The 25,641-nt window shown below is 42.9% G+C and overlaps 1 protein-coding gene across 16 annotated transcripts in view; it reads right to left on the reverse strand.

Annotated features, from left to right (window-relative positions):
* ttc29 (tetratricopeptide repeat domain 29) overlaps positions 1-25,641 on the reverse strand; it is a 445,918-nt gene that overhangs the window by 184,280 nt on the left and 235,997 nt on the right. For all 16 annotated transcript variants that reach the window (XR_011354088.1, XR_011354086.1, XR_011354087.1 and 13 more), the window contains one exon: positions 12,315-12,438. Coding sequence is in view for 13 of the 16 variants with exons in the window: in XM_069926383.1 (XP_069782484.1) it covers positions 12,315-12,438 (124 nt within the window). In the remaining 3 variants the exon portion in view is untranslated. The remainder of the gene's footprint in view (positions 1-12,314; positions 12,439-25,641) is intronic.

Consider the following 25,641-nt stretch of genomic DNA (forward strand, 5'->3'; position numbering starts at 1 on the left):
TTCAATACTGAATTGATCTCTATCTGGTCTATAATATTATTATATTATGTCTTCTCATGTTATGTATAAATCTGAAATAATTACATCACAATTGCCTCCCACAATTTATAATCAATTTATTTTTTAAACAATTTTAAATTTTTTAACATGACATCAATTTAATTTGAATTATATATTTTTGCATATACTTTTACTGAGTTGTTTAACATCTCTGAGAACAAAATGCTAAAGCTACAACAATTAGATTGAAAACTGAGGACAGAAAGAGCATGACACATACCACACATGTATTTTTATTTGGTATTATATATGTAGTATTACACAAGTAATAACTTAAAGAATACTCAAAGGAGATGGAAAGCGATTTTGGCAAGGTTATTGCCATTGCTATTGTCAAAAAATTGTAATTCAAATGATTTTTGAGTGATGTTTGTAAATTTGATTCCGTGTTAAGAGCTTTTAAATGAAAGGTGATTTTGCAGCCTTGAGTACAGTGATATTGGTTCAGAATGAAATATTCACCTGATATTTTTCATTGTTGTTGCAACCAACCTGTCTACTAAACAAAAATGAGATCAGAATAGTTTTAGTTTCCTAAAACTATTTTGATTACAATTTGTAAACTCTTTCACCTAATCTGCCTCAATTTTCCTTTTATACCTCTAGTTGGCAGTAGAATTAACACTGCCAGTAATATTACATTCTTCACTGATTTGTGGAGGTTTTATTGGAGTCACAGGTAACTCATTTCAAAATGCTACCTATTAAGTATCTACCTATTTATTTCCACCTATTCATTTCATGAGGATTCATGGCTGGCATGCCAACGATTTTCTCAGGAATAACCATGAAAAATCCTACTTCAAATTGGCTGACAATTCACAGAAATCATCCTTTTATTTATTTTCAATCTATTTTTTATCATTGCTTATTCTAAGAAAATGATTTCAAATGTACATGTAAATGCTTCACTTAAGTTCAATTTTCCTCAAGATTCTGCATTTGCAACATTTCTCATTCTCTGGCTATCCATCCCATAGGATTGATGATGGTGTAGCGCTTAATCTACGTGAGCGTGGAGAAGAACATGCCCACCAAAGCCCTGGAAAACGAGACTGGTTTATTTCTCTGGCCGTCGCGCATATATGAGTCCCAGGCACTGGCATCAGGGCCCTGAGTCATCAGAGAGCCAGCCTAGAATTGGCTGGCTTTCCCACCAGAATTCCCCATCTTCCTGCTGTGTGGAAGTCACTTGGGACAATGGGCAGTGTCACACCCAGGTCTGTGTGGTTGCCACATCCATTTGCCATTATATGGGCCAGTCCATGTCGCCGGGCACAGGCCGCTATGCAACCCCTCCCCCCCCCAAGAACTGGTGACAGGGCCATTGTCTGTAGCTTGGGCGGTCTACCCCTGGGTCGCGGGGAGGAGTGGAGACTGGCTCATAACAGTCCAGATATGCTGGTTTCAGGCAATAAAATTCTTCTCCTTACCACCAATGTCGAGGACAAAGATGGAACTGTTGTCTTTGAACACCCTGCAGGGCCTCTCGTAGGGCCATTGTAAGGGCGCCAGTGTGAGCCCCTTCTCACGAATACATACTGATAAGTCTTTAAGTCCCTGAGGATGTTATGTTTGGGCTAGCCATGTGGTGGGGGTTGCCGAGGGACCAGGGGCACCAGTTTTTGTCGCAAATTCTTGAGGGTTGCTGCAGGGTCTTCCGGACATTTATTGGGGGCATGGAACTCACCGAGGATGATCAACAGCATGCCGTAGACCATCTCCACTGCCAAGGCATTAAAGTCCTGCTTCAGCACGGTACGAATTCTCAACAGGACCCAGGGCAGTTCATCCATCCAATTGGGACCCTTAAGCTGGGGCATCAAGGCTGCCTGTGGACCTGTGGAAGCGCTCCACCAATCCATTGGCCTGAGGGTGATATGCCGTGGTGTGGTGGAGCTCTGTCCCTGGAAAGTTAGCCCAGAGGTGAATTGTGCCCCCTATCTGAGATTAGGTGCTCTGGGACCCCGAATCTGGACACCCATGTGTCAATGAGTGCCCTGGCACAGGTTTTTGTGGTCGTGTCAGGCAGCAGGACTGCCTCTGGCCACCTCGTGGAGTGGTCAACCATGGTTAAGCGGTATCTCACCCAACAAGAAACTGGTAACGGCCCCATTATGTCCATGTGTACATGGCTGAACCTGCATCGTGCAGGCTCAAAAGTCTGAATGGGCACTCTCATGTGGACCTGTACTTTGGAGGACTGACAGTTCGTGCAGATTTTGGCCCACTGGCTGACCTGCTTATGGAGGCTATGCCAGACAAACCTGTTGTGGCACAGATTGTGGGTGTGCCAGGTTGTGGATGGCCTCAAAATCATAGCGCCCTCCATGCAGCTGGAACAAAGGGCGGGGGCTGCTGGTAGAGACGTTGCACAGCAGTGTCAGGTTACCTGAGCCAACAGGGACGTCTCCACCCTGAGGCCGGAGACAGCTGTCCTATATGAGAGGAACTCAGGATCCTGTTGCTGCTCTTTGGCGAGGCCACATAGTCAACCCCTTGGGACAGGGTGTGGACCAACTCAATCACGGGGCGGGACAGAGCGATGGCTACCACATTGCTTTTCTCTGTGATGTTCTGAATGTCCATGGTAAATTCAGATTTGTAGGACAAGTGTCTCTGTTATCAGGCCGACCACGGGCCCGATACCTTATGGAAGGCAAACGATTTTATGTTCATTGCCATAATGATGATGCAATAATTCTTTTGCCCTTTTAAAACCTTGGTCTGGGTCCATATATTGGCAACTTTTGACTAGTTTCTTCACCTGTCCTCCAGTATACTGTTCCAGGTAATACAGACGATCTTTAGTGTTTTTGATATTACTTCGAATGTGATGCTCAAAGAATTTCATGAACGTCAGATATTGTAATGGATCTCTACTAAAAACTGGAATTTCCTTCTTAGGTAAACCATATGAACCTTGTTGCTGCACTAACATAGCAGAAATATCATTTTGTTTCGCTAAGAGTGATAATATATTGTTTTGTCCACCATGGATTGCGACTGGTTGTCTAGTTGTCAATGGAGCTGACTGAACTTGAATTGGTTCCAGAGGTGTAGGACCTTGAGTTGTAAGTGATGGCATTGATGGGGTTCCTCCATATGATGGCATTGCTGGGGATCCTTGACTTGTCTCTGGTTCTTCAGCAAAACGAAGAGACATCAATTGTTGCGTATAATCAACTTTCATGGTTGAACATTTTAGAAATGCTCTCCTTTCGGGAAGATTCATATATATTGTGCGCTCAGAAGAGATTGAATGTCACTAGCTCTTTCCACATTGTCATTTAAGCACCAGCAGCATCACCTGTGGCTCCTCGCTCGAGTATTCTCATTCCTTGTGGTTGTGGTACCCATTGATCTGCTGGAATGTGAAGTGCTGGCCCTTTGGGTATTTCACTGTGAGTAGAAGTCTGAGCTAATGCTTTCACTCTGGGCATCTTCATGACATGTTGTTCCTCAAGATCTCGTCTTTCCTTGAGTTGTCAATAATGTTTTTTGTTCTCTATTAGCCATTTGTAAATTCAGTTGCTAATTCTTCACTTCAGCTTCCATATCTTCTAAAGCATGTCTTTTCTCAAACCATTCACACTGTGCATAGATAGTGGCCAAGTTTGCTTGTGCCTTAGCATGCACAGCTAATATGCTTGAAGCACGCGGAGCTGTACTTGCTCTAAATGCCTTTGAAGATCCTCCTATGCTTATAATGTGGAAATACTATCGTCAGGATTCACATCTAAATATTCAGATACTGCTGATTGAGTCTCTACCTGCTCTGTACAGCACCAGTGGGGCTTTGCAACGTACATTCATCTGTTCCAGTTTCACTAACCTCTAAGTCCACGAATGAGGTCTGCAGTGCCTTATAGTGGTCTTCTTCTTGCTTGGATGTTGAAGCTGCTTCTTCAATGGTGGCTGGATCTAACCTCCTGCCAAGCGTTCTCAGTCTGCTTTGCTGGCTTAACTCATGATCAAACAGTTCTTTGAGAGGAGCTGCTTGCTTGAGATCTCTAGCCTGATGAGACTTCTTCTCCATCTTGGATTCTTTATACTGCAGCCTGTCTTCTCCTGGGAACAAATTTGTATCTTGTGTGGTCCCTTTAAGAGGATTTCTCTGGCTGAATCTGTCTATGTTCTGCACACAGCTTTCCTTATCTCATGTTTTTAACTTTCAAGAAAACATTCTTCTGGGCTTCCTGCCAGATTCTGGCTGCTAGCAGTGGCTTTGGGTCTATCTTATCTTTCAAGGTTAACAGATGTCTTGCAAGATATCAGCTGGTTTCAAACTGCACAATTCAGACAGACGTAGCTGGTAGATATTTTCTCACAGAAAAATGCTTTTTGATTTTAAATCTGGTTGTATCAAGTTGAGTTCTTTCAGATTTTCTTCCAAACAAAGTTCACAATTTTATTACTTTTCTTTGAATAATAATATAGACAATACTTTCCATTTTCTGGTATTTCCCAATTTCAGAACATGTCATCTTCAAAGAAACGTAAGGATGTAACTAGCTGCTACCAGCTATGGCTTTGCAGAGCCTATAGCACGGAAGTTATAACTGCATGCATGTTAACTCAGAAAGAACACGCTGTGCCCAGAAAGAATGACATGAACCTAGTTGAGTGTAGTTAACACTGAGTTTTATTGGGCTCACAGCCTTGCTTTTATTCTCAAGCTGAGGGGCATGGTCAAAACCCTCTTAGCATTGATTGGTGTGTTTGTGATCTGCTTTCTGATAGGCCAGTTAACCTCTTTTGGTTGTGGCCAATTGGAGGGCATCACTATGGGCCTCATGCAGCCTGCTGTATCGTCACATTCGTCCTTCATTTTGTGAAACCCTGTGGGGGAGCTGCGAAGGGCCGCCACAAGGACAATATTCCGAATTACTATCTTATCAATTCAACAAACCGAACTCTTTAGATGGAGATTTATGTAGCTTTAATTGGTTGATATAAACAGATAAACATTTTGTATAACTTCGCATCAAGATTTTCATAACAATGAATAAACAAAGCATTTGGTTATATTTAAAGACATAATGATATAACATGATAAGACGAATTAAGATGATAAAAAATGATTCAGATGAATCAAAGAAAAGTATTTCAAGCTTACGTCCCTTACATGCTTCTCTGAAGAAAGAAAATGCAAGCTCTTGGTTTGCACGGATATTAAGATATATGACTTCATATTAACTAAAATAACACTACAAATAATACTTCTGCTTAAAGGGATAGGCACAAAATTACTAAGAAGCAAAAGCAGAAGGTTTTAACCTTTACAGGTGGCATCGACAGGCCTTTGCACCCCATCGCTGATGATAGTAGCATAACTGTCCTGGGGTATTAACTTGCCTCTCCACTGGTCTTGATCTCACTGGGGGTTGTTTGTGGGACTTGCTGATGTGGTCTACAATGGCGTTGCTGACATTTTTTGCTCTCCAGAGCATGTCTGCCCAGGCTGCGATCTTCCAAGGGTCGCTGAAGTCCTCGCCCATGAGCAAGTGTTGGATATCCTCAGGCAGCTGCTCCAGAATGATCTGCTCAAAGAGAAGGCAAGGCTTGTGGCCCTCAGTATAGAGTGAGTATCTCGATCATTAGGGCGGATGGGGCCCTGTCCCCAATCCATCCATGTGCACCAATCGAATGGCGCGTTCGTGCCAGAAGAGCCCAAAAGTGTGGGTCAACAGCTCTTTGAGGGCCACGTATTTGCTTTGCTCCGGAGGCTACCATAGGAAATCTATGATCCTTGCCACTGTGTTCTGATCAAGGGCGCTCATGACGTAGAAGTAGCGGGTGTTGTCATCAGCAATGTGCTGAAGCTGGAACTGAGCCTCGACCTACTTGAACCACACATGTGGCTGCAACACCCAAAATATTGGGAGCCTGAGAGTCCACGTGGATGGTCACTTGCTCCCCTTGATCTGTCATCTTCGGATCCAACTGCTGGTTGGGCCTATCAGGGTCACGAATGTAGTGTTGGCCCTACGTGAGCATGGAGAAGAATGACACGCAAACCAAAGTCATGGAAGATGACACTGGTTTATTGCTCTGGCTGTTGCGCTTACATGGACCCCAGGTGCTGATTTCAGGGCTCCGTGTCATCGGAGCGTCAACCTGGGATTGGTCAGTGTTCCTGCCAGAGTTCCCCTTCTTCCTGCCATGTGAAGTTCACCTGGAACGACGGCTGGTGTCACCCTCAGGTCCTAATGGTCGTCACGTTCATTGGCTATTTTCCCGGCCAGTCCATGTCTCCGTGCACGGGTCGCTACAAAGTCAATTTGTGCAGTTTGATATGTGTGTCTTGGTGTGGCTGTACAGGCCAATCCTTGAGGAGCACTGTTTACCACATACTTGGCAGGTGAGGCCTGGAGGGACAACAGGGCAGAAGCTGTGTTGTGGTGTTGGCGCTTCCTATGCCTTTCCTCTGTTGCCTCTTTGAGCATTTTCTCAGCAGCGTCCAAACATTTTCTGATAGTATCCTTCCACTATGAATGATCTTGAGCAAGATCCTCCCATGTTGATGGGGCAATGTCAGCTTTGTTGAGGCTCCTGTGCAAAATATCCCTGTACCATAGTCGCTGGCCTCCTTATTTTCGGGTACTACTGGACAGTTGGTCGTACATGATGTCCTTATGCAGTTTTCTGTCAGGCATTCTGACATCATGTCCTGCCCAGCACAATTGGTCTGACATCACCAAGGTTTAAACTGCTGGCATTCCAGCTTGAGAAAGGACCTCGATATTGGAGACCTTGTCTCTCCAGGTGATCTACATCAGAGAATGTAGGTGATGCTGCTGCAGTTGGTCAAGCACCACGTCTCATATCTATATAGCAAGGCTGATATGACAACAGCCCTGTGCACCTTATACTTGATGGCTCATCTGATGTTCTGTGACCAAACCTGATCTTTCAGCTGACCAAAGGCAAAGCAGGCCTTTCTGGTTCTTGACTCAATCTCTACATCTAAAGAAGCTAAGGATGTTATTGTGCTGCTCAGGTAGTAAAACTTGTTGGCAGCATTGAGATGAATGTCATCAATGAGGACAGTTGGTTCTTTGTAGGCTGAGCAGGGGCTGGTTGGTACAAAACCTCTGTCTTTTTCAAGCTGATTGTCAATCCGTAGCTCTTAGCAGCACTGGCAAAGTGACTGGTGATCTCCTGTAAGACTTTGAGAGGGTGGGCAACCAGTGCACAGTCATCAGCAAACTGTAGCTTGCACACCACTATGTCCTTGACTTTTGTTTTTGCTCTCAGTCCTGCAAGGTTGAGCAGCCTAACTTCAAGTCTAATGTGGCATCCTGAAGACAAGCAGCAAACAGAGTAGGAGCCAAAACACAACCCTGTTTTACGCCGTTGCTGATGGGAAATGGGTCTGACAACTCACCACACATATTGATGCAGTCCTCCATACCTTTGTGGAACTGATGTTGGTTAGGTGTGTTGGGGGGTGGGGGGGGGGGTGGACGGACACCAAATTTTGGTAAGAGCTTCCAAAGGCCATCTCTACCAACAGTGTCAAATGCTTTGGTTAGATAAACAAATGTGACATTGTCTTGAGTAAACTTATACCTCTCATTTTGTTCATTTTAGATTGGTCACAGTGTTTGAGCTACTGAAAGAAAATAGACACACACACACCGAGAGCAGTTCAGTTTATACAAATGTTTATTACTAATTCAAAAGCTGATTTCACACTACAATATGCAAGCCCTTCCCAACTATACTTATCAATGCTTGGACTGGTCCCAACTGCCGAAGTGAGGCAACGACTGCACACTTGTAGTAGGTTGTCAGGGCGCCGGTAGCAGCTTCTCCACCTCCCCCGACTGGGACGTTGCTCAGACTCTGGCTGTTCTTCCTTCTTGACAAGGGGTGTTCCTACCCCTCAGAGAGTCTAAACTTCAGCAGCAAGACCACAGGCTTATATACCCCAAAAACAATTAATCATGCGCCTACTCCTTCTAACATTTGTCAGTCAAAATCAAAACTGAACATACTATCCTACAATTTAGAAGATTAATTATTATGGAACCAGGATGTTATGATTTCCTGGTTTATCTCGTGGATACAAATACTTATTAAAACTTCTCGAGCAAGACAGGTTGTGACCAATTTGTCAATTTCAGAGTGTCGCATTTGACAACTGCTTTCCCTGGGCCTCACAGTGGAGTTCCATTTCAAAGTCCACGTCAGCTGCAGGCTCGTTTGTGGCTGACAAGTCCGATGCGGGACAGGCAGACACGGTTGCAGCGGCTGCAGGGGAAAATTGGTTGGTTGGGGTTGGGTGTTGGGTTTTTCCTCCTTTGCCTTTTGTCAGTGAGGTGGGCTCTGCGGTCTTCTTCAAAGGAGGTTGCTGCCCGCCAAACTGTGAGGCGCCAAGATGCACGGTTTGAGGCGATATCAGCCCACTGGCGGTGGTCAATGTGGCAGGCACCAAGAGATTTATTTAGGCAGTCCTTGTACCTCTTCTTTGGTGCACCTCTGTCACGGTGGCCAGTGGAGAGCTCGCCATATAACACGATCTTGGGAAGGCGATGGTCCTCCATTCTGGAGACGTGACCCACCCAGCGCAGCTGGATCTTCAGCAGCGTGGACTCGATGCTGTCGACCTCTGCCATCTCGAGTACTTCGACGTTAGGGATGAAAGCGCTCCAATGGATGTTGAGGATGGAGCGGAGACAACGCTGGTGGAAGCGTTCTAGGAGCCGTAGGTGATGCCGGTAGAGGACCCATGATTCGGAGCCGAACAGGAGTGTGATAAATCCCCATGGCTGAGTTTAATTACATCTGCTAGTTCTGACAGTAAGGTGAAATGAGTGTGGCCCCTGTGTCGTCAGTTCCACATAAGCAAAAAGCATCTGGGCACATGGTTTTAATCCTCCATTACAGACATAGAGACTTCTCTGCTGCTCAACACATTTCTATTGGAGTTGTCTCAGTGAGAAGATCATATCCACTGTACTATGGCCTGTTCGAAAACCACACTGGCTTTCTGGAAGGATGTTGTAATTGATGTTTGACACCAAAAGTCTAAAGATGATCTTCCCAAGGCTTTTCTCCACAACTGACAGAAGAGAGATACCACAAAAATTATTGCAATCTCTCTTATCTCCCTTTCTCTTGTAGATGGTTACGATTGATGCATCTTTGAAGTCTTGTGGTAGTTCTGCAGTTCCCCACAACTTTGTGAACACCTAGTGCAGGCATGATGTCAGTGTGTTACCACCATACTGGTAGATCTTGGCTGCATTACTGTCAGGCCCTGGAGCTTTGTTGGGTTTTAACTGTTTGATGGCTTTGATGACCTCATGAAGAGTAGGGGGAGCATCTAGCTCAAACAATAAAGGTCAAGGGTGTACTCTGCCCAGTGTTTCATTGATGAAGGTTCCTGGTCTATTCAGCTCATAAAAGCGTTCTTGTCATCTTTTCATGTACTCTGACTTTTCAGTGAAGATGGATATACTGTCTTTGCTCAGGAGTTGTGATTACTTTGCTTTGATGGACCATACACAACCTTGATTGCATAGAAGCTTCTTTAATCATTACAGTCAGGGAAGGCTTGTAACTCCTTGGCCTTGTTCACCCACCACTGATCTTTCATAGCTCTGAGCTGCCTGTGTAATTCTATCAGTAACTGGTATTTTTTTCACTAAATAGCAATGCAAGAAAAAAAAACAATGGGAATAGGACACAAACATGAATACACAACAAAGTGAACTTTTAAGCAATAATTGTGAATGATGCAGATCAGCATCTAACACTACTATTAAAAGAAAACTAATATTTAATGATCTCTCACTTTCATTAAAAGCTGAAAAAAAAATTGTTCAATAATATCAATTCAAAGATTAGAAAGGTGCAAGCGCAGTATTCTGTATTTCACCCATTCCCTTTCAATGCATTTTCAGAAAAATCCATTTCTTCTGTGATACTTCTACTGGCCTTTCGAAAATCAGACAATTGACTATTCACAGCTGGACATTTCCAATTGTAATGTCTGTTTCTTTCTTTCCATGGCATTGTTCATTCCTCTAAATATTTCTTTCAACCAAGGCAGTGATTCATCTTTTGGCATATTGGACTGGAAAATCTTATATTCCTGCAAATGCTCACAAAAATGCTGCTTTATAGTCAATGTAGGGTCACAGAGGAACAAGGTCCTGATTTTGGTTAGAGGATGCATCTCTATGCAGCGATTCTCTGTAATGAGCCTGGTCCAGAGAGCAAGATGCCATAGGGGCCAGTTTGATGGCTGAAGAACTTAGATGGTGGTATTGTGGAGGATTCAGATGCCCAAGTTTCTGAAGACTAAAGAAAATCTGGAGGTGCTTGATGCATTGAAGAACTTATCAGACAAAATTGCACACAATGTCATGGACCACACAGGTTCCTCTTCTATGTTGTAAGAAAACTTCATGCAGTATAAGGAGACCATTCTGACTCACACCAAGTCTTGTCATGTCTTTCAGCACCACAAATGGTTGGGTCTTTTATGATAAGTTCAATAACTTCAAATTATTAGAATGTCTTTTCACATTGCTGAAAGGATCGAAGGTGAAGAAACCCTTTGAGACACCTCCAATATTTATACTCACATAGAAATCTTGTTGATATTCTATGATGCCACTTAAAAGATGATCATAGTAATGAAGTTGAGGGTCATGGTGATCTAATTTCCCCAACATGCTACCCTTGTGACGATGGTCACATTTGATTACTCTGTGAAAATGTTGTGAGCTCTTCTGAAAAATGGTTGTTCTCTTATGTTTCCTGACAGTTTTATTTTCCAATGAGGCCCAATGAGAGCATCTATATAATTTTCTGTCTCTTTTTTTCTGAGATAATTAGCAACTGCACAAGGGCAGCAAATTCTCTCTTTGGTCAGACAACTTAAATAATCCTGAGTGATGCAACAAGCCAAAGAAAAAAAAGAAAGTCCAGAAACAGGAGAAATATGATAACGCCTCAAACCGTGCATCTTGGCGCCTCACAGTTTGGCGGGCAGCAGCCTCCTTTGAAGAAGACCGCAGAGCCCACCTCACTGACAAAAGGCAAAGGAGGAAAAACCCAACACCCAACCCCAACCAACCAATTTTCCCTTGCAACCGCTGCAACCGTGTCTGCCTGTCCCGCATCGGACTGGTCAGCCACAAACGAGCCTGCAGCTGACGTGGACTTTTTTACCCCCTCCATAAATCTTCGTCCGCGAAGCCAAGCCAAAGAAGAAGAAGAAAAAGAAAAGAAAGAACAAATCTATAAAAAATGCTCACAATTGGCATTGGCAAATGGATACTGTAAAGAAATCAGCAGTCTCATTTGAATAAATCTTTATTTGCTTTAAATGTTACTTATATTAACTCCTGCTACAAACATATGAGTACACCCCCAATTCACAGTATGAGTGAGCTGGCTGCCCATCATATTTTGAGCTAAGTAGGCCAGTCTAAAATTAGGTTTTTAGGATGCTAGCTTCTATAAGCGTCTCTTTAAAGTACCAACCTTCCTTCTGCTGTAACCAAAGAAATTCCCATGAAGAAAATTGGTGTGGACAAAATGAGGAATTGAGTTCTCATGCAAACAAATAATTGCTTTTGTCTTTCTCAACTGAATTCCTGTGACTGCTTTTTTAGACCACAGCATATTTTAAAAAGATGTGTGAAAAATTAATTGCCATTATTTCTGAAGTTGTAATGATTGTGATCCATCCAGAGTACAGATTGTGTGGGAAACCTGAAATGAAAAGAGGAACGCTAGTAGTTCAGAAGAGCACACAGCACAAATCTAGAGGAGGAGCTGAGGAGCCAGATACATTTTCTGCTAAACTTCTCAACTTTCTTCCAACTGTCACATAATACACAGCCCGATTTACTTGAAAGGGGTTGCCATTCTGGCAGGAGAAGGGAAGTGGTTTAGTTCCAAAAAGAATATTTTTAAAGTGTTTTCAAATCATTATTTTTCATTTGAATCACTGTTTACAGATCACTCTGTTCGCTGATACAGCTGTGCCAACAAGATCTTGAATGCAAAGTGATGGCTGAGATGAGTGCAATCTGGTTTAGTTAAATCATTCATTTATATATTTCAGAGACCCAATGCTTGTCTCAAGTAGCCACCCTTGACATGGTCTTTTTTTCTTGTGACAGGTAATTTTCTGATATAGATGAAGGGTATGACACTGATTAAAATTGAGCCTTTTGACCAGTGGCTCATCTATAAATGAGGTCCTATATATAAAAATTCATACCTACCAGATTATTATACATAATTCCAAGGAATTTGCAAGCATCCACCAAACTCAATTTATCATCACATTTCTCTGCCAGGCCCAAAAATGTTTTCAGATATTCAAGAGCTTCAGAAGAATATCCTATGCTGCAGAAGAATTAAATATTATAAGATGAGTGATTCAAAATGAATATGCAGGAAATAGGAGAATTAAAAAAAACAAAAAGGAAATAATTTAAAAACCATCTAGAATTGCACAATTTTTGGTAGCAATTTTCAAAATGTGGTTTTGTCGCTTTCCATAATATGTAATTGTGAGGTAATGTTCTAGATAATTTTAATGTCAGCCTAGGCTTAATAGGATACTCTCACTTCAAGCCTCACACCAGAGATTTGAGCACATAATCTAGGTTGACACTTCAGTGAATCAACAATGACTGCTGCACTTTAGGATTTGCCCTCTTTCAGAAGAGAAGTTAAATAGAGGCAAATGCCTTCCCTTCCAAATAGATACAAAAGAAATCCAACTATGCTATTCAGAGAAATGTAGCAGAAATTGTGACTTGGTTAATATTTATCCTTCAAAGTAGATTAATTGCTGTTTGTATGACCTTGCTACGTACTTACTGTATGCCATGATTCCCAACTTTACAAAACAACTACAGTTCAGAATGAAGTACGCTATGAAGTACGCTTGGATGTATGAAAGTCTTGAAAAAAATCCTAAAAATGCAAGCTGTTTTCTTTTCATTTTTTAAAATAATCTAATGGGAAGTTACTTAATTATTTTTATTTTGCACTTGTCTTTCAGAACAAAGTAATTAAGTTATGACAATTTTATTACCATGGAGATTATTGGGATCACACAAGTGAAATCAAGCAGATATGCAGGATATTTTATAATTTGTAAATATTAAGTCTTCACCATGAGGCTGCATGCTTAATCCCCTGCTCTATACCCAAAACTGAGTATCCAAGTTCAGCCCCCACATAATTTATAGATTTGATGTTGTTGGCCTCATAATAGGTAAAGATGAGTAAAAATATAGTATGGAGATTGAGAATCCAGTTGTGTGGTGCCAGAACAGCAAACTTCCACTCAAATTCAGCAAATCCAAGGAGCTATATGTGGACTTGAAAAAGGAAAGCCAAGGGACCTGTCTTCATTGGCAGGATGACAGTGGAGAGGGTTAGTACCTTCAAGTTCTTGGGACTCTCATATTCAACCATGAAGATAGCACACCAATGCTTATACTTTCTAAGACATCTGAGGATATTTGGCATGATGTCGAATACTCTATCTAAATTCTACCGGTATACTGTGGAGAGTTTACTGGCTGGTTGCTTCGCAGCTTGATTGATTAACACAAGCACCCAGGAATGCAGAAGGATGCAGAAAGTGGTAAACCTGAAGACATTATGTAAGGCATTGCTTCAAGGTCCCCATCACCCTGGTCACAATGTCCTCTCACTGCTACCTTCAGGCAGAGTTAAAGAAGCCTACAGTCTGGCATTTCCAGGAGCAAGAGTTAAAGGCTCTTGAACCTTTGAGTACTATCCTCTAACCATAACCATAAACTACATTGTATCCACTGAAAGATCTGACTGCATGATTGAAACCTCACTATTTTTTGCAAGAAATGCAACTGGGAATATTTATCGATCTTTTTATATTTTTTATATATTCTTCTATTTCAGAGCATATTGGGGTAATTTAATTTATACTATTGTTGTAGGTGCATTTTATGAACCTGTGCCCCTGCAGACAGTTAGAATTTCATGCATCTGTCGATTGTACTTGTGTATATGACAACAAACTCTCTACATAAATATAAAACATAATGTACACGCAGATTTTCCTTTCAGATCTTCATGTAAATTGAGGATGCCACAGTGATCAAACATTACACAGCCAGCGCAAATCAAAAACCATGGCTAGACGTGACGTGCATCAATCAGAGCTCTTGACGCTGTTTTCAGTTCGGACACATGATGTCATTAAGATCCGCAAGGGCTGAACTCTCCCACGCATTCAGGAAGACAAGCCACAGGTACTCATAGAGAATCCCCAAATACCTGTGTGACACCAGCAACAGGAGGCGCAGGTGGCAGGGGTTTCAAACATTAGCTGACTACAAGTCAACCTTGTGGGTCAGCGACAATGATGCCTCCTTCCTGACAGGTTGAATACCCTCTACACACAGTAGAAAGCCTGGTCTTCCCCTGAATAACCATGAAGACAGTGCACCAATGCTTATACTTTATAAGACATCTGAGGATATATGGTATGTTGTCAAATATTCTATCTAAACTTCTACTGGTGTACTGTGGAGAGTTTACTGACTAGTTGAATCACAACCTAGTTGGTTAACATGAGCACCCAGGAATGCAGAAAGCTGCAGAGTTTTTAAAATTTACATTTAGACATACAGCATGGTAACAGGCCATTTGGGCCCATGAGTCTGTGCACCCAATTTACCCACACCAATGGTTCTCAACCTTTTTCTTTCCACTCACATGCCACCTTAAGCAACCCCTTACTAATCACGGAGCACCTATGGCATAGGGAATTACTTAAAGAGGTATGTGAGTGGAAAGAAAAAGGTTGAGAACCACTGACCTACACCCCGTGGGAGGAAACCAGAGCCCCAGTGAAAACTCACACAGATTCAAGGAGAACATACAAACCCCTTACAGACAATTTTATTACCATGGACATTATTGGGATCACACAAGTGAAATCAAGCAGATATGCAGGATATTTCATGGTTTCTAAATATTAAAAGTCTTCACCATGAGGCTGCATGCTTAATCCCCTGCTCTATACCCAAAACTGAGTGCAGGATTTGAACCCTGGTCCCGATCACCAGTGCTGTAAAGGTGTTGCACAAACCGCTACACCATCTGTGCCTCCTAAAGTGGCAAACTTGGCTGAGTCCATCACAGGTACTGACCTCTGTTACGAGCCCAAAGGACCCTAAAACCCAGCAGCAACAGAAATTCACCAAGACAAATGGTTACTTAAACAAAAGTTGCTTTTAATTATCTTTAAACATGAAAACAGGATCAAACTTTAACTTATTACTATTGAGACAGAGGGACAAGCTTGTAAGCTTTGGAAAATGGCCTGGTCAAAGGAGAGGACTGGCTGTCCGGTCTTTCCTTTGGAATAGGAGAAACAGAAAGGAACTCTGTGGTGACCTGGAAGAAAGAGGTTATCCTGGAAAAGGAAAAACTCTCTCTCTGAAAACCAACAAGAATCCTTCTGAGTGGTAACCATTTATCTGTTAAGCACCAAAGCCTAGTGAACTTTATTAATGTTAACTTCTGTGCACAGTACAAGAATTGCCTGCAACCAGTGAGATTGGACTGTTAACCCAAGAACTTTGCTGAACTTACACACACATTAAACACATGTGCGCTTAAAATTAGAAGGGGGTTAAGTAGGTTAAGTGAGTCAATAGAGATAAGTTAAAGTTTGATTCTATTTTCATGTTCAAAGATAATTAAAAGCAACTTTTGTTTAAGTTACCCTTTGTCGTGGTGCATATCTATTGCTGCTGGGATTTGGGGTCCTCTGGACTTGTAACACTATTAACTTAATCTAACTTAACTCCCTTCTAATTCTAAGTGCACATGTATGTAATGTGTATGTAAGTTCAGAAAAGTTCTTTGATTCACAGTCCAATCTCACTTCTCATTCCTCCAAGTTCACTGGCTGCAGGCAATTTTTAAACTGTGCACAGAATTTAACATTTATGAATTTCACCAGTGCGTGAAAGGTACATGGTTACCACTCAGGAAGGTTCTTGTCAGTTTTCAGAGAGAGATTTGTTGTTGTTCACTGGACACAAACCAATTCCTTCTAATCTGCCATGTCAGTGTCTTGCTGATGAAACCTGCCCCATCAGGGTTTGCCAGCTTGTCATGTTCCAGTCCCAGCTGCTGCTGCTGAACTGTAGCACTGTGGTACTGAATTTCCTCTCTCTCTCTCTCTCTCTCTCACTCACAGAAAAGCCTGTTTGACTCTCTCTGCTTGCAAAACCACATGACCCTTTTAGAACAGCAAACTGCACTCACAGCCTGCGGCTCTGGACTTAATCAGCTAAGTTCTTTCATCTGTTGCTTTCCAAAACAACAATCCATTTGTGAAGTCTCTATAGGCACTCTCCAAAGCTTTTGCAAAGGCACTCAGACCCAGACTGTCTGGCTTGAGCAGAGCTCCAGTATTTTTAATGAGATCTTTTTTGAAGTGTTTGTATGTGACCTACACTTAAAAAAAACTGCCACAATTTATCTCCTTTAAAACATATCTATATACAATTAAAAATACAACATAATCTGTCACAACTCTCATTCACTGAAGACATCTATGTAAGTCAATACTTCAAGATCTCCATCTTCTTGGTCACAATGTCCTCTTGCTGCTACCTTCAGGCAGAGTTAGTTAGAGGTCTAATTTCTGGCAATTCCAGGTGGACCCTGCATAGCTGCAGCTGAGAGGACGATTCTATCCAGGATGAACCTACACAAAGCAGCAGTTCCAGAAAACATACCTGATCAGGTCCTGAAGGTGTGTGCTGACAGAGGTTGTAAAAGACATCTACAGCATCTCACTGGAGCAGTCCATTGTCCCCACAGGTTTAAAGGCAGCCACCATTATCCCAGTGTCCAAGAAAGTGACAATAACCAGACTAAATGACTACCACCCAGTGGCACTGACATCCATGATCATGAAGTGCTTTGAGCGGCTGGTGATGGAATACATCAAAGTGCACTTTCCAGTGACATTGGACCTCTTCCAATTTGCCTGCCATCCAAACTGGTCCACAAATGATGCAATAGCCTCGACCTTCCACTCTGTTCTGACCCACTTAAGAGCGATGTCTCACATGCCATGCAGTTGTTCATTAAGTTCACCTCGGCGTTTAACATGATGATACCTCAGAGCTGGTGGATAAACTATCCTCACTGGGACTCAACTCCTCTTTCTGCAATTGGATTCAGGACATCTTGATGGAAAGACCAGAGTCTGTCTGGGTTGGTGCAAAACTTTAAGCACCATCATGGTGAGCACTAGCACACCTCAGGGCTTTGTGCTTAGCCCACTACTCTTCATGCTTCACTGCCAGGTTCAGTTCTAACAGAATCATCAAAGTTGCAGGTGAAACAACAGTAGTTTACCTCATCAACAACATTACAGAGAGAAGGTAGAAAGGCTCATAAAATGGTGTGAGAACATCAACCTGAGTCTCAATTTGGACAAAAGAGAAATGCATGTGGCCTTCAGGAAGATGAAGGGTGACCATTCTCCACTGCAATGGCTCCATCACGAAGAGCACAAAGTGACATGCACATAAGGGAAGACCTATCTTGGAGTTATAATTCTACCTCAGTAGTCAGGAGGGTGCTGCAGCCCCTATACTTCCTCAGGAGGCTGAGAAGGGCAAGGCTATTGGCCCCATCTTGACAGGAGCACAACTGAGTATGCCCTCTTTGGTGGCATAATTGTGTGGTATAGTAGCTGCAAAGCATCAGATTGGAAGTCTATCATTAAAACACCTGAGAGGATCACTGGTGTCTCCCTTTCCTCTTTAGATGATATTCACTGGGAGTATTGTCTAAATAGGGATCAAAGATGGACTCTTTCCATCCAGTGGGCAGTATCTTCAACTCACTACCATCAAGAAGAAGGTGCAGGAGCATCAAAATCAGGAGTACTGGGCTGGACTTCTTCCCACAGGCAGTGAGACTGATGCACAGTATCCTGTAACTATGAAAATCACAAATATTTATATATTGTGGCGATTGCAGGAGCTGAAGGAAATCACTGCCACCACACCGATGATTGTTAACGACTGCTTTTATTCAAATTAAGGGCAGCATGAGCTCAGTCACCTGGTGCATTGTGAAATCATAATCGCTGCCCAGGGTGTGAGCTGGAAGGGATGCTGGAGTCAGAGAGAAACCTCTGATGACACCATTTCCCCATGGCTGCCCCGCCATCGATACAAGCGGGGCTCGTTCACCATGAGGATTAATTTTGATCATTATGTACTGTGTATTTTGCATTTTTGTGCATGCATCATGGTCTGGAGAGACGCTGTTTCATTGGGTTGTTGAACTTAAATGTCTTTTTGCTTTGATTCTTATTGTATAGTCCTATTTCCATTTCTTAATTTCTTCAGAACCATAACATGATAGAAATCATCCTGAAGTCATTAATAACTAAATTCATATTACTGATGGCACCAATTAAGATGGCATCAACCACCAAAACAGGTTTTTACATTGGACTAAATCCACTGGTTGGAAGAAAGGTAGACGTATATTATCATTTATATTGCAAAGGACTGACACATTCAGTTATGGTTGATTATGGTTACTTCTTAGAAGCAATGATACATTATTGAAGTAGGGGAATGTTTCTATGAAAAGCCACAATGACCAGTCCTTTACACAACTGTTCAATGCTGCACCATTTCAGGTTCACTGCTCAACAAGAAGATTCATGACTTTATTCTGTATTTTCTGTGCCTTTATTGAGATTATCTTTGTTAGGCCTTAGGTGAAGAATACTTAGATTTTTAACCCTTATATGATTTGTATCTGTAATTTTAATTGGAAATAATAACGAACTAGTGATGTTCTCAGGAATCTGATCTTAATTTTGTCCTTAACTTGTCACAATATTGATGATTTGAATAGAGGGCAAACATGAGGTGATTTACTTTAGACCAAAGAGAGGTACATCAGATTTTATTTTGCCTCAAATAATGTACTCTTTACCCAACATCCCAGCCCATTCACAATTAAAGTTATATGGGAGGCAAGAGCATCCTATAGATATATATATATATATATATATATATGCAGACATTTTAAATTAAAGCACAATCTATAAGAAAACAAAACATGCCTGAAATTTCAGAGATTTACTGGAGAACTAGCTGATTAAGTGGGGAAACTGTTGGAACATATCAGACAGTTGCCTGACTTTCAAACATGTTCACCACTTGGCTATTTATCATCTGAAGAGGCGATAAGTACAATGCAAGGAAGAACACTGTGTGAGGAGGCAGTGAGTGGACCCAGGCAGGGCAGCCATTTTTATTGCAGTTTCAACTTGTAAGCTATGATTTTGGGGAAGAGAAAAGGCCAACTGCACAGGCACAAGTGATGTCAGCAGAGTTTAGGTGCCAGTTTTAAAAAGGTAAGCTCCTTTCTAGTAACTTTAATTGCCGTGTGAGGAGGCAGTGAGAGATTAGTTGATTAGGAGTGTGTTCAATTGAGACAATCGATTTGGGCTAGAAATCAATTGAGTTAACAAGTTGAGAGTAATAAAAAGAGAGAGAAAAAAAGAGGAAGAGGAAGAGGAAGTCAGGGGCAGCACAAGTGTCCCTGATGACTACATCTGGAAGAGGTGTATTCAACTGCAGCTCCTGGGAGACTGAGTTAGGGAACTGGGGCTGGATGAACTCAGGATCATTTGAGAAATAGAGGTTGTGGTAGATAGGAGCTTCAGGGAGGTAGTCACCCACTAAGTGTAGGGAGTAAGGCATCTGGGTGGCTGTCAGGAGAGGCAAGGGGAAGAGGCAGAGAGAGCAGGGTAGCCTTGTGGCTGTTCTTGTTAACAATAGGTATACTGTTGATGGGGATGACCTACCAGGGACAAGTTGTAGTGGTGGGTTTCTGGGACTGGACCCTTTTCTTAGGAGGGAAAAAAGGAATGAAGTTGTGATGGGGATTTGATAGACAGGGGACAGACAAGAGGTTCTGTGGGAAAGATGAATTATCCTGGATAGTTTATTGTCTCCCTGGTACCAAGGTGTGTGATATCTTGGATCTTGTTCTCCTGATTCTCAAAAATGAGGATGAGCAACCACATGTCATACACCATGTAGGGACTAATGATATGGACAGGAAGGGTGAGGAGGTCCTGATAGGAGAGTTCAGGGAGTTATGAGCAAAGTTGAAGAGAAGATCCTCCATGGTTGCAATCTCAGGATTGCTACCTGTGCTATGTACTAGTGAGGTGAGAAATACAAAGATAATCCAGCTGAAAATATGGCTAAAGAGAGATTGTGCAGGAGGAAGGGATTCAGGTTTCTGGATGATTGGGCTCTCTTCCAGGGAAGATGGGAAACTGTTCTGGTGGAATGTCTTGCACCTGAACTGAAAGGTGACTAACACCCTTGTGGGTAGTTTTGCTAGTGTTGCTTTTTTTTTGGGGGGGGGCGGTTAAACTGGATTTGCAGGGGGAGGGGAAGCAGAGTGTTAGAGCAGATAGTAAGGTGGAAGATAATGAGACCATGCATGGACTGCCTGTAAAGTCAGGGCTGTTCAAGAAATAAAAGGTCTCACATGCATCTATTTCAATGTGAGGAGTATTGTTGATAAGGAGGATGAGTTTAGAGGGAGGATTGCCATTTGGGATTGTGACGTTACTATTAGTGAGACTTGGTTGCAGGAAGGGCAAGATTGGCAGCTCAATGTTCTAGGGTTCTGTTGTTTCAGATGGGATAGAGGGGAAAGGGTGAGGTGTAGCATTGCTAGTCAGGGAAAATATCACATCTGTGCATAGACAGGACAGCACTGAGGATGTCTACAGAGGCCATATGAGTGGAGCTGAGGAATGGGAAGGGCATAAGCATGCTAATAGGGCTGTAATAACTGACCACCCAATAGTCTGAGAGAATTGGAGCAGCAAATTTGAAGGGAGATAGCAGACCAGTGTAAGAAACAAAGTTGTGATGGTAGGAGATTTTAACTTTCTGCACAAACTGGGACTCTTGGTATGGTAAAAAGACAGGATGTGGTGGAGTTTGTCAAACATGTACAGGAAAGTTTTCTTCCTCAATATTTAGAGGTACCAAGAGAAGATGCAATTCTTGATCTTTTAGGGAACTAGGCAGGTCATGTGGTGTGGCAGAAGTATGTGTAGATGAGCATTTTGGGTCCATTGACTATAATATCATTAGGTTCAAGTTAATTATGGAAAAGGTTAGGTCTGGTCCTTGAGTTGAGGTTCTGAATTGGAGAAAGGCCAATTTTGAGGAAATGAGTAAGGATCTTGGAAGAGTCAATTAGAATAAGTAATTTTCTGGCATCCAGTAGGTGAAACACAGGAAGGTTCCAGAATCTCAGTAAAACTCTTTCAAACTTTCTTCAACTCAATAGTCACATTCAACTCAAAATATTAAGGGAAAATGTCTCTAAACATATTTTGATGGAGCATATTATTGGTACGAAGAATCTACTTTCACATTGCTCCCATGCATTCAAGGTTGTTGTTACAATAAACTCTGGAATTATTGGGGATGCACTATGCCCTTGATTGGAAAGAGCACAAATGCTGAGAAATACTGACAGGAATAATAGAGCTTAGTTAATAAGCAGGTACCAGTCCTTCACCTTGATATGCAAATTGATCTTGGCCTTCTTTCAAAATTCCTACCATCACAGAAAGCAGTCTGTTCATGTCACTGAACATTATAATAACAAATAGTAGAATGCATTAAATGCAACAAAGGATACAAGACCATTATCTTCCAAATAGTATCAGATGAGTCAGATAGTCCATTGGTGTAGTGGCTTTTGGCAGAAGCAGAAAGGTGTTGAGAGCATATTTATGAAGAGTACAACAGCTTTACTCATGACTGATGATAACTGTCTTAAAGGTAATAGTTACCAGAATTGGCATGTGACAGGAGGTGATATTACCAACCTGAGAAAGTTGATTTGATTTTGTCAACAATAATTTAAGTTCAAGTGCAATCCAATGAAACATCATTTTCTGGACCTTGGGACAGACTGACACCGCCCATGGGAAGTAGCTCTTTCTCAACCTGGGGTTCTGGCTCTGATACTCCAAAATTTCTTTCCTAATAGGAGTAGCTGAAAGATGCTGTGCGTGGGTTGTGGGAGGGGTCCTCAGCAATTTTGTGTGCCCCCTTCAATCTATGATCCCTGTAGATCACATAAATGGCGGGGGGGGGGGGGGGGAGGAGGGAGACCCCAGGATCTTCTCTGCAGCACTTATGGTCCTAAGGATTGACCTCAAATCCAGTGCTCTACAGCAACTGTATCACACTGATGTAGCTGGCCAAGATGCTCAAGACAGAGCTCCTGTAGAAAATTGACAGGATAATGGCTGATAGCCTTGCCAGCCTCAGTCTTCTCAGGAAGTGCAGTTGCTGTTGCACTTCCTGATAAGTGAGGATGTGTCCAGCTTGGAGCACTTGTTAAGTGGACTCTGAGGAATTTGGTGCTCTCTCCACCACCGAGCTATTAATGTGTAGTGGAGGGTGGTCATTACTGGTCCACGATCATCTCCTTTGTCTTGTCCATGTTGAGACTCTGGTTGTTCTTGCACCATATCACAAGATTTTCTACAATTGCTGTTGCTGATGAGGCCAACTACTGTCGTGTCATCTGCACACGATGACTCTGGAGCTGGATTGGCATTGCAGTCATGGGTAAGTGGCATGAATGGGAGCATGCTGAGCACTCAGGTCTCCAGTGCTCAGAGCGATGAAGCTGGACATTCAGCTGCTGACCCGGACAGACTGTGATCTTTCTGTTTGGAAGACCAGAATCCAGTTACAGAGGGGTGTTGAGTCCCAGTGGGACAACTTCTCCACCAGCCTCTGCGGAATAATCATATTAAATTCTGATGTCTATGAACAGCAGCCTGGCATACGAGGTGCCATTCTCCAGATGGGTCAGGATGGAGTGGAGGGACAAGGCAAGGGCAATAATTTACCTGATGCAGATACATTATTGGAAGGAATCACCATAGTCGACGACTACAAACACTGCTCCTCGGCAAAACAGCAATTTAATTAAGAATTGCTGGAAGAAGTCAGCAGGTCAGATAGCATCCATGGTAGAAATGGTCAGTTAATGATATGATCTCTGTGTGTGCATGTCTGTGCACTTCTCCCACGACTAAAGGAAGAACAAACTCTTTTATTAGCTTATAACTAAGGATAGGGTTGCACAGTAGCCTTCAGAAGGGTTCTGGGTTTAGGAGGGTTATATGTAAACAGATGGGGGTGGAGCTGTGAGGCAGGGCAAGCCATCAGCACAACACACTACCAGTGAATCCCAGTTCACTGCATTCTCCCCTTCCTGTAGAATTTAGGATCTGTGAATGAAGACAGAACATGGGTTCAAAAAAAAATGATTGAAAATTGTACAGCTTTTTACAAATTTACAGATTTAAGCAGTCTGAGGGTCTAGAGATCCAGGTGGAGTCCCTTAGCACTGCGGGGGCCTTGGACTCCTTAGGTCTCCTGGTCCCCTTGTGAAGGAGGAGAGGTGGGCTAGGTCTCTGGTTCAAAGGTGGATGGAAATGCACTTTTCTCCTGAACTGGATTTCCCCAAGCCCCTGACTGAGGAGTGATGAGAATGAGCTCCGTGGCTCGCAGGCACATGAGGCAACAGGTGCTGGGTCCCTGATGTAGATGGTGTCCTCCCTGCCATCTGGGTACTCCACATAGGTGCACATGGAATTGGCATGGAGGAGTTTCACCCTTTCCACCAGGGGGGTCGGTCTTGCTTCTACTTGTGTGCTTCGTGAAAAGGACTGGACCAGGAGTGGTGAACTAGATTGGGAATGTAGTTCCTGATGCCGACCCTTTTTCAAAAATGAATAGGAGCTCGTGAGGAGTAGCGTTGATTGTGGTACATAGTAGCAACCAGATGGAATTGAGAGCCATAGGGAAGACATCCTGCCAGTGTGAGTCTGGAAGGCTGTTTGACTTCAGGGCCAGCTTGACAGTCTTCCAGACTGGCGTTTTCCTTTTCCACCTGCCCATTACCCGGGATGTGATGCCCATCACCAGCAGGGGCTGATGTAGCTTGTCACTAATAAAGGCTGAGCCCTGGTCGCTATGAATATGGTTGGGATACCCAAACAGGGTGAAAATGGAGTCTAGGCCTTTATGACTGATAGTGGATGTATCTGGACATGGAATGGTGAATGGGAAGTGGGAGTACTCCTTAATGATAGGGAGGAAGAAGGTGTTCCTGTTTGTGGAGGGGAGAGGTCCCTTAAAATTGACACTAAGCACTTCAAAGGGCCTGGGTAACTTGATCAGGCGCGCCTTTGCAGGGTGGTAGAAGTGTGGCTTATACTCTGCGCAGACCTGGCAAGACCTGGCCATTTTCCTAATACCTTCCATGGAGTAGGGCAGATTGCACACCTTGACAAAATGAGCCCTGGATGGAACAGCTTGTTATACATTGACTGCAGTTGGCCAGTGTGCGTAGAGGCATAGCTTCCTCTGGATAAGGCATCTGGAGGGTCATTAAGAGCTCCTGGCCGATAGGTAATGTCATAATTGTAGGTGGAGAGCTTGATCCTCCACCTAGCAATCTTGTCCCTCTTGGCATCATTGAACATGAATGTGACCCAGCAATGGTCAGTGAGGAGTGTAAATCTTCTACAGCCAGGTAGTGTCTCAGTGCCTCACGGCTTCTACAATGGCTTGAACCTTCTTTTCCACAGATGGGTTCCGGAGCTTGTGGCCTTGTAATGACTGTGGAGAAAAAAATTCAAATGGCTTGACTGCCTGGTTGAGGGTAGCGGCCAGGGCTATGTCCGAAGTGTCATTTTCCACTTGGAGAGGTACATTCTCATCCACCGCGTTATTGGTGGCTTTCACAATGTAGTTTTGAAGGCAGTTAAAAGCTGTTTGGGCTTCAGCCGAGAGGGGGAATTTAGTGGCTTTTAAGAGAGGGTGAACCTTATGAACATATTGAGGGATCCACTGGGCGTAGCATGAGAAAAACCCCAGGCATCTCCTCAAAGCCTTTGTGGTCCTGGGAATGGGGAGCTCCAACAGAGAGTGCATCCTATCTGGATCGGGGCCAATGATGCCATTCTCCACCACGTAGACAAGGAGAGCCAGATATTTAGTCCCAGGCATGCACTTGTCAGCATTAAGTGAGGTTCAGGGCTTCTGCCACATGGAGAAAACTGGAGGTTGGCATCATGGTCTTCCAAGGTGTGGCCACGGATGATGGCATTATCGAAGGTGTGATGGTGTAGGGAGAAGACGTGGAAAAACATCCCTCCTAGCAGAACTTTTAAAAACCCGTATAAAAGTTTTAAAATTATTTTAAAAACTGTTGATTGTATTGTTGAAGTATTCTTGAAGCAATTATGCAAAAAGCTATATGGCTCAAACTGCAAAGAAAATAGCCACTAAACAGTTAACTGCTATGGAGGAAACTCTGCCTACCTTGCAAATGGAACATTTGGATTCAATTTCCCTTCAATCCCGACCGCAGTGCCAGTGCAGCGGCAAGGTGCATACAACACTGGCGCCGACTTTGTATGCA

The sequence above is a fragment of the Narcine bancroftii genome, chromosome 3 (genome assembly GCF_036971445.1).
Source record: "Narcine bancroftii isolate sNarBan1 chromosome 3, sNarBan1.hap1, whole genome shotgun sequence".
NCBI lineage: Eukaryota > Metazoa > Chordata > Chondrichthyes > Torpediniformes > Narcinidae > Narcine > Narcine bancroftii.